Source organism: Triplophysa dalaica, chromosome 13, assembly GCF_015846415.1.
Source record: "Triplophysa dalaica isolate WHDGS20190420 chromosome 13, ASM1584641v1, whole genome shotgun sequence".
NCBI lineage: Eukaryota > Metazoa > Chordata > Actinopteri > Cypriniformes > Nemacheilidae > Triplophysa > Triplophysa dalaica.
In genome coordinates, this window is record NC_079554.1 from 12,721,887 (window position 1) to 12,737,373 (window position 15,487).

At 37.8% G+C, this 15,487-nt stretch overlaps 1 protein-coding gene across 1 annotated transcript in view; it reads left to right on the top strand.

Annotated features, from left to right (window-relative positions):
- LOC130434061 (nesprin-1-like) overlaps positions 1 to 15,292 on the top strand; it is a 77,202-nt gene extending 61,910 nt beyond the window's left edge. Inside the window, 20 exon segments of the mRNA XM_056763938.1 lie at positions 125 to 280; positions 1,479 to 1,637; positions 1,769 to 1,935; positions 3,709 to 3,871; positions 5,119 to 5,306; positions 5,596 to 5,746; positions 6,807 to 6,989; positions 7,090 to 7,227; positions 7,309 to 7,500; positions 7,855 to 8,155; positions 8,267 to 8,335; positions 8,658 to 8,761; positions 8,874 to 9,000; positions 9,137 to 9,348; positions 9,683 to 9,883; positions 9,956 to 10,084; positions 12,278 to 12,490; positions 12,630 to 12,722; positions 13,246 to 13,304; positions 14,326 to 15,292. Of these exon segments, the coding sequence (XP_056619916.1) occupies positions 125 to 280; positions 1,479 to 1,637; positions 1,769 to 1,935; positions 3,709 to 3,871; positions 5,119 to 5,306; positions 5,596 to 5,746; positions 6,807 to 6,989; positions 7,090 to 7,227; positions 7,309 to 7,500; positions 7,855 to 8,155; positions 8,267 to 8,335; positions 8,658 to 8,761; positions 8,874 to 9,000; positions 9,137 to 9,348; positions 9,683 to 9,883; positions 9,956 to 10,084; positions 12,278 to 12,490; positions 12,630 to 12,722; positions 13,246 to 13,304; positions 14,326 to 14,587 (3,267 nt within the window). The 3' untranslated portion in view covers positions 14,588 to 15,292.
- The last annotated feature ends 195 nt before the right edge of the window (positions 15,293 to 15,487 follow it).

The following is a 15,487-nucleotide window of genomic DNA, read 5'->3' on the forward strand; positions in this document are numbered from 1 at the left end:
TAGCTTTTTATTCTGCTCATATCTCTGCGTAAAACACACTGGACACACTTCACATTTAAATTCAAATGACAGATTTGCATACTGCTTAGTAGTTTGATTGGTGTTCTCTGTATGTGTGTGATAGGAGCTAGAGGGCAGTATTGAAGGCTGGGCTGATGATGTAGCCGGGCTGTTTATACTGAGAGAGTCTCTCTCCACTGGCCTCAGTGCTGATGACCTCACAGTCTTACAGGAGAGACTGGCATTACTGCAGAGACAGTGGGAGGAGACCTGTCACCAGGTACACACATGAACAAACACATGACCATTGACTACCATTGTAGGAAAAATTGCTTTATACATTTTTTTCTTCTGTTGAAAAAAAAAGTAGATATTTTGAAGAATGTAGGATAACAAACCGTTTTGAGGCACTTTTGACAACCATTGGTATTTTTCTTACTATGGTGGTCAATGGTGGCCAAGAATCTTTGGTTACAAGCCTTCTTCCAAATATCTTTCTCTGTGTTCATCAGAAAAAATACCTTTATACAGATTTAAAACAACTCGAGGGTAAATGATGACAGAATTTCTATTTTTGGGTGGACCGGATTTGTGTTATCGCATCGTGCTGCTCAGCATCCAGTGTGGACAAAATGTCCAATTAAAATAGGTTCTATTATATTTTTTTCGTGTGGCGTCCGGTATAGACAGGATGACAGTCTGTGTACAAGATAATATTATATTGGCCAAAAATATTGGCTAATTGGTAATTGGTGATTGGTTATTCAGTCATTATTTGATCATAAATTGAACATATTTCTAGTTATTATCCATTACAGCTTATGTTAACAAGTTAATTGTAAATAGCAAATTTCAGTGATTTAACAAAAATATTTTTTCCTCAACAATTTACTTAATTAATTTGTTAACAATTAATTAACAATTTAATATTATTGCAATTATATCTCTCGCCTGTTTTTTAGCTTATGTTTAATACAGTTTGAGGTATATGCACTTAATTTGGCCAAAAATATACTTAAAGGGACAGTTCACTCAAAACTATTTTTTTTATTAATTTGTTCTGATGAACACAGAGAAAGGCATTTGGAAGAATGCTGGAAACCAAACAGTTCTTGGCCACTTTAGACTACCATAGTTGGATAAACTACGCTGGTAATCAAAAGTGGCTTCGGATTAAAGCGTCTGCCAAATGAATAAATGTAAATGTGCCCCAGAACTGTTTGCCTTCCTAGATTCTTCAAAATATATTCTTTTGTTTTCTACTTTTCTGAACAAAGGAGATGATTGAGACACGCCCTTAGTTATCAGTTATAAAGCCAAACACACCAAAAGCTCTTAATAGGTCCTTGTTTGCCTGGTCTGGTAGCCTAGTATTACTGAGATATCCAGCTGTGTGCTCTGGATGTGTCATAGCTAGGAGGAAACATGATATTTCCTTTCATTCCCATGATGTGTATTGATCTCTGTCATGTGTGCAGCTGTGTCTGCGCAGACAGCAGGTCAGTGAGAGACTAAACGAATGGGCCGTGTTCAATGAGAAGAATAAAGAGCTGTGCGAGTGGCTCACCCACATGGAGAGTAAAGTCTCGCAGAACGGAGACATCAGGATTGAGGAGATGATCGAGAAACTCAGAAAGGTGACGCTGACTTCACAACAGATGTGCTTGTGATATCACAGAATCATCTCATTCGATTAAAAAGATGATAAATAAAATGTGTTCAGTACTATGAATATTTTGACTGAAAAAACCTTTGATATTTTTTTCAGGACTATCAAGAAGAGATCTCAGTGGCCAAGGAGAACAAACATCAGCTGGAGCAGATGGGGGAGAGACTGGCTCAGGCCAGCCATGAAAGCAAAGCTGCAGAAATCCAATACAAACTCAGCAAAGTCAATGAGCGCTGGCAGCATCTTCTTGACCTCATAGCAGCTCGGTGAGTCTCCCACTTACATTACATGTTATAAAACGTATGTTGGCGTGCCGATGTTATTGCGCTGCGCTTTAAATTTTTGTGAGCCGTCTTGTGTCTATGTTGCCTTTTGTTATCGTGGCAAAGCTTCCTTAAATAAAAGGGCCTAAACTGTAAAACTGTGTTATAGTAACGGTGCTAATGGGTCGTGGCTGGAAGGGCAATATTTTGCACAAGGATCATAAACATGACACCATAGTGTCTCTGGATATGACCGGTATAGTCGAGTTGCCTGCGGTCAAACTAAAATCCTTCTCACGTGGGTTGTGTTAATTTCAGTGTGGCCCATGTGAGTGCATTTCTCTCTCTCTCTCTTTCTCACTCACTCATGTATATGAAGACAGCTGTAGTCCTGTGTGTGAGTGCCGTGCACTTTCCTCCAAGACCAGTCAGCTGTAAATAAACATTTTTGTGATCAAATCCCCAAAAACACATGTAAACGTTAATTCTAGTCATTTCCATCTCTCTACTTTATATTCTTTATTTTAAAAGGTTTATTTGCTTGACAATACAGACACCCACAGTGAGATTCCTGTACTCCGAGCAGCACATGCTAATGACTGTCATCTTATTTTAGACTCTGCAGTATTTGTCACTCTCAGCTGCTCATGCCTGCACTTGAGAGCAGTTTACACACACACACACACATGCATGGTTAGAGAAAGCCTGGACACTTGTTGTTCAGACGAAAGAGAAGGGGAATTTGGACTGTGTGGAAGTTTTTCTTTCTTTGGAGACCCTCGGTTGGGAAAACTCGGCCTGATGGTGCTGGAAATGGGCACTGATAATATGGCAGGATGTCCGGGACAGGATTCAGATCTGCCAGAATGTGACTGCGACATTAACAGGCAGGATATTTTGTTACGTTTGTTTAGACTAATGTGGCATTTTTTTACATACATTAAGTCTTCTGATCGAATGTCTGTATGGAGTTTAGGTTCCTTTAAAAGAAGTTGTCTTGTCTAAATGCGTGTCACAGACTGCTTCTTTCAGCACAGTATAGATTCCACCACTAAGTGTGAAAGTAGCCATAACTTGCTCTATTCAAGCACGATTCTTGTTAATGGTGTGTTTTGATAGATTTCAGTGTGGCACATTGGACCGCTCACATACCAAAGAACATGAGGGCTTTATCTCAGTAGTTCACATTCTGTCGGCCTGCAACACACAGCACACATTTCTTTCAAAGTTAGTTGAAGTTAAAACACATTCGCTCTACATCAGTGCTTATTGATCTAATCTGAGATGTGAAACATGCTATGCTGGTTTGCGTGAGAATGTATGTGGCTCTGTTTTAAACCTGTGATTCTGTATTTTTTGGGATATGAAGGAAACACTGACACCCGTGGGTTAGAGTCTCTGTCTGCTTGTGATGTTGTATTACAATGCCAGTTTATCATACACAATATAACTTAGTTTTAGTCAAGTAAATATTAACAAATTCAATTATATTTTGTATGATAAATTAGTCCGATATTAAAAGTAACTCTCTTCACTATGTAATATCGTAATCCTTCAATGCAATATGCAATAATTATAGATCATATAAACTATAACATAATGTTAAGTACCTTTTAACATGTAAGAAATATTTACAGCTCACGGGCATTTTATAAACTTATTTACAATATCTCATCGTATAATATTGTATGGTGCTTTAAGCTTGGACATGTTCTCTGATTGAGTGTTTCGGATGTTTTCAAGTTATCTCTCTGTCTGTGTCTCTGGGGTCTGTAGGGTAAAGAAGTTAAAAGAGACTCTGGTGGCCGTGCAGCAGCTAGATAAGAACATGAACAGTCTGCGTTCCTGGCTGGCACACATCGAGACTGAACTCTCACGACCCATCGTCTACGAGACCTGCGACTCTCATGAGATCCAAAGAAAACTCTGCCAGCAGCAGGTAGGGCACACATGCACACAAAAAAAGACATTAAGTCACTTAATATTTTGTGTAAATAATAAAGGGAAAGACAAGTAACACACATTTCCAAGCAGAAGTCTATTTTTTTTTTAAGTATATTTAAATCTGTTGAAGATTCTTCGGACAAAATAAGAGCTTGACCTACTGACCCACTTACTGTTTCAACATGAGATCTGATCCTCACTTCACCCAGCAACATCTCCCTCTCTGCAGCAGAATACAGTTTTATCAGAGGAGAAAGCTAATGTTTCTGTCAAAGAGAATTTATAAATTTGGGATGTGATTCATTATCGAATATTTCAGTGGCAACAACATAAAGAAACGTTATGCAGACCAAATTAACTTACGGTAGACCTCGGCAAAGAATAAAAAAACAGAATAATGATTATACAATAAAATATTAATATAAATATAATATAGATTTTTATATGACTAGCCACTAGCTAAACCGATAACCAAACACAAACCAGAAGTTAGCTTAGGCCCAGTCTCATGCATATGATAAAACCAGCATTTGTTTGATTTTGAATCAGACTACACAACAAAACATGATGTTTTGGCAATGTTGTGTAACACATCTTTGAATCGTTTTGCTTTATCAGAAGCAAATCTAAAAGCTAAAATAGAATTGCATTTTTATTGTGATGCCATCAACGATTTCGGTATAAGAGTGCAGGAAACATGGCTATTGTAAAAAGGAAATGTTTTTTCCTGAAGAGTTTTTGACCTGATGATGCAACAGGATGAAACTTGAAAGGAATGAAATTTGTCAGAACTAGTTTAAAACAAAACATTTTATTGGCATTTATTGGGGCAAAAAACAAACTGAATAACGTTAGTATTTATTTATACATAATAACAAAAAAACTTCATATTTAGTTTTGCCTCCTCTTGCATTCCTGGTAGCAGTGGTTGTACGCACTTTTCCACCATCAGTTATTTAATGTAAATTAAAGTGCTTTACTCTTTTTCTGCATCCATGGATAACAACAACAATTTTATTTTAGCTTTAGAAATACTTCAGTGACTAATCAGCTCACACATACTGATGAATTAAACATTACAGAAACATAAAAAATGATTTTGACCATCAGCAGAATTGTTAGCTTACGGCAGCTGTGACAAAAGCCTCACATTGGGTGGAGATATTATAATTTTGTAAGCACTGTACATGACACCAATGATGTGCTTTTTAAACATGCATGTTTTGCTTTTGCTCTATGCAGGATCTGCAGAGGGACATTGAGAAGCACAGCACAGGTGTGGCGTCCGTGCTGAATCTGTGTGAGGTGTTATTGCACGACTGTGACGCCTGTGCCACAGAGACGGACTGTGAATCCATCCAGCAAGCCACACGTAGCCTGGACCGTCGTTGGAGGAACATCTGTGCAAACGCCATGGAGAGGAGGCTCAAGTGAGTGTGTATAAGAAACAAACGATCAAAGGGATAATGTACATGATTTTGTTTCTGTGTACAATTATAAACACACGACAGGACAACAGTAAAGCTACTATAAATAAATAAACAATCATGGCATTAAATTTGTGTGTTCTTATGGAGAATTAGGACTGTTAATGTTAAGTGGGTCCATCAGTTGAACAGGTGTGAGAACATGCCGGCACACAATGAACTGTTGAGCAGCTGTCATTCGGAAGCATTTCTTGGTAAATATACACGGTTTGCTGTACGTGCGTGTTTGCAGAATTGAGGAGACGTGGAGATTGTGGCAGAAGTTTCTGGAGGATTACTCTCGTTTCGAAGAGTGGCTGAAGGTATCTGAAAGGACAGCGGCTCTACCCAACTCCTCTGGGGTGCTGTACACCGTCGCTAAAGAAGAGCTCAAGAAGTTTGAGGTGAGATCTGTTCCATATTTTGATGAAACAGAATGAAAGAGATAATTTAGGACTCAGTTATTTGCAGACTGGATCAGTGGGATCGAAGATAAACGTTACTCACTGCTGTCATTAAGTGGCAACAGTTAAATAAAATAGCACACTTCAACACAAGTGGGATTAATAGGGATGTAACAACATTATTGATTATCGAAAATTGTCTCAATATTATTGTGCTTTAACTGTATGAAAAGATATGTCTTCCGGGCCTAACATAGAGAATGGTCACACTTTTATTTAAGGTTCAATTCTCGCCATTAATTACAACTTTTGCCTCAATAAACTCCTAATATGGTTCTTATTAATAGTTAGTAAAATAGTTGTTAGGTTTAGGTATTGGGTAGGAGTAGGAGTAAGGATGTAGAATATGATTATGCAGAATATGTGCTTTATAAGTACTAATAAAAAGCCAATATGCTAATAATATGCATGCTAATACTGTAAGCAACTAGTTAATAGTGAGAATCGGTACCTAATCCCTATACTAAAGTGTTACCAAAATAATAGATGTTACCTTTGACAAGGTCCATCTGGTGCAATTATTTTAAGGGATTAAAAGAATTAAAGAAAAGAGGATGCTTATGGAAAGTTTCCAGGTCATCATTTGTCACTTTAAATATTGCAACAAATACTGTACCGTGGACTTTATACCGATGTAAAATTGTACAGTGAGATTTTGATATCGTTACATCCCTTGTGATAAACTTTACTCAATTCTAATTTGTTTATTTAAATGATTTTTTTATTCATGTGCCCTCATCATTTTTTATACAATTTAAAAATGTGCTCTTCTCTGAATGACATATGTCTCAGCCTGTGGGCGGGACTATATTGACAGTCCGACGGCCAGGCTTCCAACATCCAATCAATTTCCAAAGGTCAAAATCAAGCTCGCCCTTTTTTTAATTCAGATATTCATTCAGAAGAATACACTATCACAACTTCCTTTTCATGCCGACTAGTTCCCAGAAGACGTATCTGCCACACCTGATCTTACAAACATTACGTCGCCACATTGCAGGCATTTCAGAGACAGGTGCAGGAGTGTCTGACCCAGCTGGAGCTCATCAATAAGCAGTACAGACGACTGGCTCGTGAGAACCGCACAGATTCATCCTGCCGACTGCGACAAATGGTGCACGATGGAAACCGACGCTGGGACATTCTACAAAGAAGAGTAGCCGCCATCTTGCGCAGACTTAAGGTGATGATTTAAGTATTTAAGAAAAGTGTTAATTTAATAAAAAATGCTTTAATGGTAATTATTGATCTGAAGTGACATTTGTCTGTGTTTTGTTTCGTAGCATTTCATCAGTCAGCGAGAGGAGTTTGAGACAGCCAGAGATGGTGTTCTGGTTTGGTTGACTGAAATGGACCTGCAGCTCACTAATATAGAGCATTTCTCAGAGTGTGACGTTCAGGCCAAGATCAAACAACTAAAGGTAAGAACTGTGTGTGTTTTTCTCAGTATTGCAGTATGCAGTTTGTGTATCTCTCACCCTTTGAACTCGATGGGGTAACAGGCATTCCAGCAGGAGATCAGTCTGAACATGGGGAAGATGGAGAGCGTGTTTGGTCAGGGTGAGATGCTGATGGAGAAGAGTGAACCTCTGGATGCTGCTGTCATAGAGGAGGAGCTGGATGAGCTGCAGAGATACTGTAAGGAGGTGTTTGGTCGGGTGGAGCGCTACTACAAGAAACTCACACGCCTGCCGGTGAGAAACATTTACGTGAACATAAATGCTTAAAATTCAGGCATGCAAGCATCAAATTGGGTAAAATTTTGAATTTTATTGCCGAGCTGGAATTTTAAGTAGTTAAACATTTGAACTTAACTTGACTAACTTAATAAAAAATTATAATATTTTTTATTTTAATATTTCATAATATATCAATTAAAATTGTATTAAAAGTTCAATTAAAATAAATTTAAATTTAAATAAAATAAATGAAACAATTACATAAAATATATATATATATATATATATATATATAATATATAAAAATGTATTATAAAATAAAAAATAGTTTTGTTAGTGTTTTGACTTGCTGTTTTGCATTTTAAACAGCTGGTCGATGACGAGTTTGACGGCTCAGATCAGGAATTCGAGTCAGGTGACTTCTCAGACCTTCAGTGGGCTGAGGATGCCATCCCTCATTCATCCAGCAGACCACCCTCAGATACCACCGCTCCTGCCCGCATGAACGGCTCAGGACGGGACACTCCCGCCAGTGTAGATTCCATCCCGCTGGAATGGGACCACGACTACGATCTTGACCCCATGGGCCATAACATGTCTGGAGAACAGGGAGGACAAAACAAAGACGAAGATGAAGAGTTATTGTGTATCACCACTTCAACTCTTTCAGGTGAGCATCCTTACATGTTATAGAGGGTTGTTCGCACAATAGATGATTTCCTGGGTGTCCCATTGCTCAGTAGGTGGTGTCAGTAATTCTGTTGTGTATCTCTATTTGCAGACGTAGTGATTCCTGAGAGCCCCGAGGCTTATATAAAAATAACAGAAAACACATTGAGGTCCTCCTCTGGTAGGCAGGAGTTATAATCTGTGGCATGCGAAATGACTGCATGAAGAAATGCACTAAATATCACATTCCATGAACTGAACTATAACATGAATTCTAAATACGGCATGTCAGTGTCCCAAGTTTGCAATAACCAAACTAAACATAGCATGAAACACATTTATTCCAGCATGTTACACGTCATCCATTTTGCATGATGTTTTTTCGATGTTTCAGTATCACTATTTCAAATCATACGTTTGGACAAACTTCATCAACTTCACTAACCGTAGTCACTGCGAAAAGGGACATTCTATGTTAATCTGTTAAAACATTTTTAATGCAGGTGAAACAGCCCGATTATTAAATAATATGCTGGACACCAACCGTTACAGTCACCAGCAGGCAGATGGCGCTATGTGTGGCCATGACACCTCCTACATGGGATATGTAAGTACAGATTTGATCTAGTGCACCAAAAATGTTTTAAAAATGAAAAGGAGGATGATTATTTGAGTTACAGTGCATTTAAATAGTGGAGTTAACAGTGTTTTCTGCTCAGATGCGGTTAATGGATGACTGCCGGGGCAGTCTGAAAGAGGTAAAAAGGATTGAAGGAGAGCTGGAGGAGGATGTTGACAATCTGTCCGGAATCAGCAACCCTGATAACTCAGAAACACAGAGTGCAGGTTAGTCTAGCACAGAGACGCAGACCAGAGTCATTTGTATATTCAAGAAGACCCAATGCTGCCGGTTACTCTACAAAGTTTTTGTTCACTGAATTTAATCTCACTTTTGTGCAAACTGTTGTCTTTGATCTCTTAGGTGTGATTGAGCGTTGGGAGCTGATCCAGGCCCAGACTGCCGACGCAGATCACAGACAGACAGAAGACCTGATGCTATTGCAACAGCTGACCTCTGACCTGAGCGCCATGGAGGCGTGGCTCAGCCAAGCTGAGGCGGAGTTAGCAGAGCTGAGGGGGAGAGATCTCAGTACAGAGATACATACCATTGAACAGAGAATTCGAAAATTAAGGGTTTGTTCCGCTTGATTTATAAAACATTTGTACTCATGGATATGTTTTGTATGTGTGCATGTAACGGTGTTGCATACTGAACGTACTGTGGTTAAGCTGTAAAATGATACATTTGATACTGCTCACGTGTCTACAGTGTACACACACATAGACCGACAGCTATAAACGGTCAGGATGTCATCATAACAAAAATAAACCAGAGAAGTCACACCATCCCACTGACCCACATACACCTCCCAAAGCATCCGATACACCAGAGTTATGTTTACTCACACAAACACGCGTGTACTATATATTCAGTACAATGAGCTGAAAGTGCACCTGTTCTCAACAGGACCTGCTGAAGGCCATGGATTCCCATAAATCGAAAGTTTTGTCCATCAACTTAAGTAGCGTTGCACTCCTTCAGTCCGATTCTAAGGAGGGTCGGGACCTGAAAGCCAGACTAAAAGAGATGAACTCATCCTGGGATCGACTGGGAAAATCACTCAAGGAGTGGAGAACTGCTCTCCAAGATGCTCTGATGCAATGCCAGGTACAGACGACACACACAGAGACCTACAACAGGAAAGATGAATAAACACTCACATTGTTTGCTTTTCTTAAGGAATTCCATGAGGTGAGCCATGGTCTTCTTCTCTGGCTGGAGAACATTGACCGCCGGAGGAATGAGATCGTCCCAATCGCATCAGGGCTAGATCGGCATACATTAAGGGCTCATTACAGAGCACTGAAGGTACCGCTATCATACGAGTGTATGACTGCTTAGTGTAATTTTCTGAACCTAAATTCACATACCATCATCTTTATGTAGCATGCAAGTAATCATCAATTTCTAATAATTGAATAGTAGTGCTGTATGTCAGATGTGTTTGGATGGGGTATTACTTTCCGTGTTTTTTTTCCATGTAAAGCTGCTTTAAAACAATGCAACATTCTAAAAAGTGCTATATAAATCAAATTGAATTGAATTGAAAAATATGTAAGTCAAAATCAACTCATAGTTAAGTCTGTAATTCAATTTTTATTTTTATAAAAAGCACAGATCTAAACATCAGTTCAGTTAAACTCAGTTCTGTAATTCAATTACAAGGGAACAGTTCTGTAAATCGCAGTTCTAAATTTATTTGTAAAAATCAGATCTATATATTAATGTATAAGTCATGGTGATGAATATTCATGTTCACAAATCACAATTGTATTCATCAGTTTTTTAAATAAAATTTCTACATATCACAGTTTTAAAAATCTCATTTCGATAAGTTTATTTATAATTCATAGTTCTAAACATTTCTAAAAGTCTCAGTTCTATATATCCATTCTATAAATCATAGTTCTACTCAGCACTTCTAAAAAACACAATTCAACAATATAAAAACCACAGTATGTTATTAAAAGACATATTTATATTACATTTTTGCGTAATATTAAACTCTGCCTGTCAAAATGATTTGCACCATGTGGTATTAGTTATGAGCGGTTGTTCTGGGAACATCAGACCATGTAATATTCTAGAGTTGTGTAATAAATTCATTTATAAATATAGGTTCTGAAATTTCATCGTAGTTCTTTACCAGTTCTTTAAATTACAGTTCTAAACAGTTATTTATATCATTCTCATGTATCCAAAATTCAGTTCTAAAATGATCATTCAGTATGCACGGTTGTAAAAGTCGCACTTCTAAAAAGAATCTAAACTATATTAATCATCTCTCAGTTTTGTAAAAGAGCAGCCATAATCTGAATCAAATCTGAATCAATGTTTCATGTGCACTATTGTGTAATTTCTGAGTGATTTTAGACACAAAAAACACATATTTAGATATATTTTACATGCACTGGGCACTGGTCTACACGCAGTTATTATGTCCCTGAGAAATACCTAAAAAGTATTAAGAAGACATGTTCTGGCCCCAATCACACCTGAGGACCAAATTTAGGCATTTTCCGCCTCGTTACTATGACTACAATCTACATTGAGTTTTGAAAGGGGAAGCAGGTCATGATGACCATTATGTAATTGTGGTGGACAAGAAATAACTAAACAGTATCAAGAAGACTTGTTCCGCCTCCAATCATCCCTGAGGACCAAATCTGGGTATGTTCCGCCCCGTTACTATGACTACAATCTACAAACAGGTCATGATAACCTTGTGCCGAGTGAGGATTTATTAAAAATTCACCAAGATTCCTTTTTATTCATTCATTTATACCAAAAAAATATCCAGAAGTATTCATAGAAACAGTAGGAATGTAAGTTGACATATGTGTATCAGTGGAAACACATTAAACTAAAAATAATTGCATACAAATTAGTTTGTGATGATGATTTAATGATTTGATGTTATAATCGGTACATCTGTTCAATGATTATTCCCATAGATGCACTTTATGTCATTTTAAGCATGTTTAGAGCACATTTGAGCACTTGTTTTAATGTAAAATCCATTGATGTTTATGAGGCCTAAAAGCCAGAGGCCTGTAATTTCTAGAGTTCATAACATGTTGTGCTCTCTCGTAAGCTTGGCTACTGTTTATTGGGCATGATCCAGCAGTTTCTGATGACTTCACACGTGTTTAAATTGTATAAAAATAAGACAATTACGAGCCAACCACCATTAGATACGTACCTCGTTGCCTACGAAATAAACGTGGCAGATTAAAAGCATTGGATAATAAAAATAAGAGATAACTTGAATTTACCTGATTGGTTTTTGAGGAGTACTCCTCGCAGATGTTTTGCTATAACTGTAGGCTGGAAGGCACTGTATTTTCGGATGCTCTGTGGAACATCTCACTTTGCTTGATTTGAAGAAATAAAGTTAACTCTTTGCCACCTGGACCTGTTTTGTCTGAGAGATTTTTTTTGTACGGCAAAATCAACTTTTGCAACATCGGCACCCGTCTAAACTCCATTGTTTGTTCACAGCAAATCCAACGAGAGCTGATGGACACTGAGCAGAAAGTGGACAGTCTGCAGGACCTGTCAGTTCAGCTGCTGGTACAGGCGCGTGGAAGTGAGTGTCTGGAGGCCCAGGAGAGGGTTCATGTCATCGGGAACCGCCTGCAACTGCTTTTGAAGGCTGTGAGCACCGACCTGGAGCTGCTAGAAAAGCAACTCCAGTCTCATGTGGACAAACAGGTTGGTCTAAAAAGTTCAAACTTAAACGTTCTAACGCTTGAGAATCACCCCCGGTGTTCATATTAAATGATCAATAGATCTATTCATTTAGATCTATCATTGCTCTGTTTTCTCACTTGAATATTCACCAAATCTACAGGATGCGTCTGTCTGGTCTGTTACGGACGACAATAATACTTCTGCATCAGTCAGTTCTGTTCCAGAGGTCTCCGTTTCCAATAAACAACAATCGGTAATGCATCTCCTCTCCCTCGGTTTGATATTATTTTTGGCATGCTGTGAAGATCACTGTTCTGAGGTTGAGCTGATATCAGGGGAACTTTAGAAGATTTTTGACATGGTAACATTTTGAAAACTGATCAAATCCCTTGAATATTAGCTCACTACCTCTACCCCCAGTAAATGCGTTTATGTTTGTGACCCCAGAAGTAATTTACTTCTTGTGAAAGTTCTACAAGAAATACTGGCCTATCTTTCAGACATACTTTGAATTAAATCATTTTAAATACATTTATTTTCTGTGTCTGTATTGGAATGCCAGATTTCTTGCATCTTGCAAGATTTGTTTTTGTCATTGCTACTGGATTATTTTGCTGGCTCTTTTTATTTTGTTCTTTACAGATTTGTTACTATATTGATCGCTTGGCTATATGTCTCTGCTTGTCACCACAAGCTTTGTCCTTATTTGCTGGGACTGAAACATTCTTTCTTTTCTTTTATCCCTCCCTACCTCCCTTTTGCTCATTGCACAACAGCTACGAGGCAAATGTAGTGTGTCAGAACCAGGATCCAGAGCCAGACATCCTCGCCACAGGTACCTGTCTCCTGGACTTTAGAATGCAGGGGGATGATGCAACTCGTTCCAGATTCCAGATCTGTGTTGTCTGAACTATGGAAAATCTTTTTAGATCCATCATCTTTCTCTATTCTTGATGCCATATGAAAATAAACAAATTTATTAAAGGGATTAGTCACCCTAAACTGAAACTTCTGTCGTCATTTACTCATCCCCTTGCCATTTCAAACCTGTATTACTGAATGTCTTCTGCAGAGCACAAAAGAAGATATTTCGAAGAATGCTGGTAACCGAACAACGGCGGTACCCATTAACTTGCATTGGTTTTGGCATAGTGCATAGAATAGAAGTGAATGGCGGGTACCATTGTTGTTCGATTACCAACATTCTTCAAATGATCTTCTTTTGTGTTCTGCAGAATAAAAGAAATTCATAAAGGTTTAAAATGACCAGAGGTTAAGTAAATAACAGAATTTTCATTTCTGGATGAATTTTCTCTTTAAGTCCAAATCATGTTTTTGCATTCATCATTTTTTGCTGTTTCTTTTGTGCGCAAACAATTCATCACGATGCTCTTATATCCCTCTTTGCCTTATAGCGATTTAGATCGGCTGAAGTACGGGAAAAAACGTTCAATAATTAACATGAACTAACATGATATGTAATCTATTTAATTATTCGCAAACTGATGTTTTCATGAACATAACTCAATAATCATTAAAGTTTGTATTCATAAATTTCCAATTATTAATATTTTATTGAAGTACTTGACTGTTTTTCAAGCATGTTAGAATGTTTGTTGTTACTTTTTATCGAAAGATATAATAAAGTAATTGTCACTGATATCACGATACTAATAGCATCTAGTTCTGTCCAAAATATCTATAGATTTGAATATTGGCCATAAAATAAACGGATCGAGTGAAGTTAAAACTAGTCACACCATTTGAAATAAATATAACTTTCTGTATTGTGTTAATCCGTGTGTGTCATCGAAATTCATATTTTTATGATAACCTATTTGAATGATGTTTCCTAGGTTACCCAGCGGTTCTGGATGCGTTGCATCTCGCTCTGGTTCCTCCCGGCCACGAGGTGGCGCTGCTGTGGCTCGCTGCCAGCCCTTTCTGCTGCGAGTGCTCCGGGCAGCACTGCCGCTACAGCTGTTACTCCTGCTCATAGTGGGCCTGACCTGTCTGGTTCCCATGACTGAGGAAGATTACAGTTGTGCTCATGCGAACAACTTCGCCCGATCTTTCCACCCCATGCTCCGCTATACCAACGGCCCTCCGCCTGTATGAGCAGGACAAGACTTTACGAATGCCTTTAATATTTATTATTATATTCAGAGTTACTGCAGGGGCAGGACACTAAATGGACTTGTGTTAGCCAAAGTGGATTTTTCCCTGTCCCTGTACAGTTGGATACTGCTGCTAATTTCATTTTTTCTCATTCAGTATACCGTGTATCACTATTGAGATCATTGCAATGTAGACTAGTGTTGGACATCTGTAGTTTGGGGTAAAATCATAGATTACAGCCAAACTGGTGAATCTCTTCTGTCCCAAAGAAACAGAAGAAAAACTATGAAAGCATAAATATCTACTTAATAGCACTGACATAAGCGTAAGGTACTGCACTTATACCGTCCACGAAAAAAGCCAAATTCTTTTGCATAGACTAAAAAGTGTTTTGTTTTATTTTTTTATTATTTAAGATTAAAATAGTAGAAAAATGTTATTTTCAGTATTATTTATGGCATGGCAATTCATCTTTTTATTTTATGGCATGGAGTTTGCAAGTTTATTTTCCACAAATGCGAAACAATCACTGATAGGTGTATATCTATAGAGATGTGTGCTTTTTACTGATTGATATCTACTTACTATATTTTTAATTTGTGTTGACAATGTGACAAAACATTAATTATGATTACAATGTCAATGCCTATTTATGTATGTACAGTTTGCTAATGCTGACAATAAAAAACACATCCTTTCATTTGATAGACATGTATAATTCTGCTGGTTTGCTTGTAGTTTGCTGAAACTATCATTTCAATCTTTTTATCAACTCAAAATTAAAGCTTACACTATGCTACATTACTTGTAATATGTCAAATTTAAATATGTGAAATGTAATAGCTGATAAATGTGATCTTAATATCTACGGGACTTTGACCGAATATATAAAAACACACA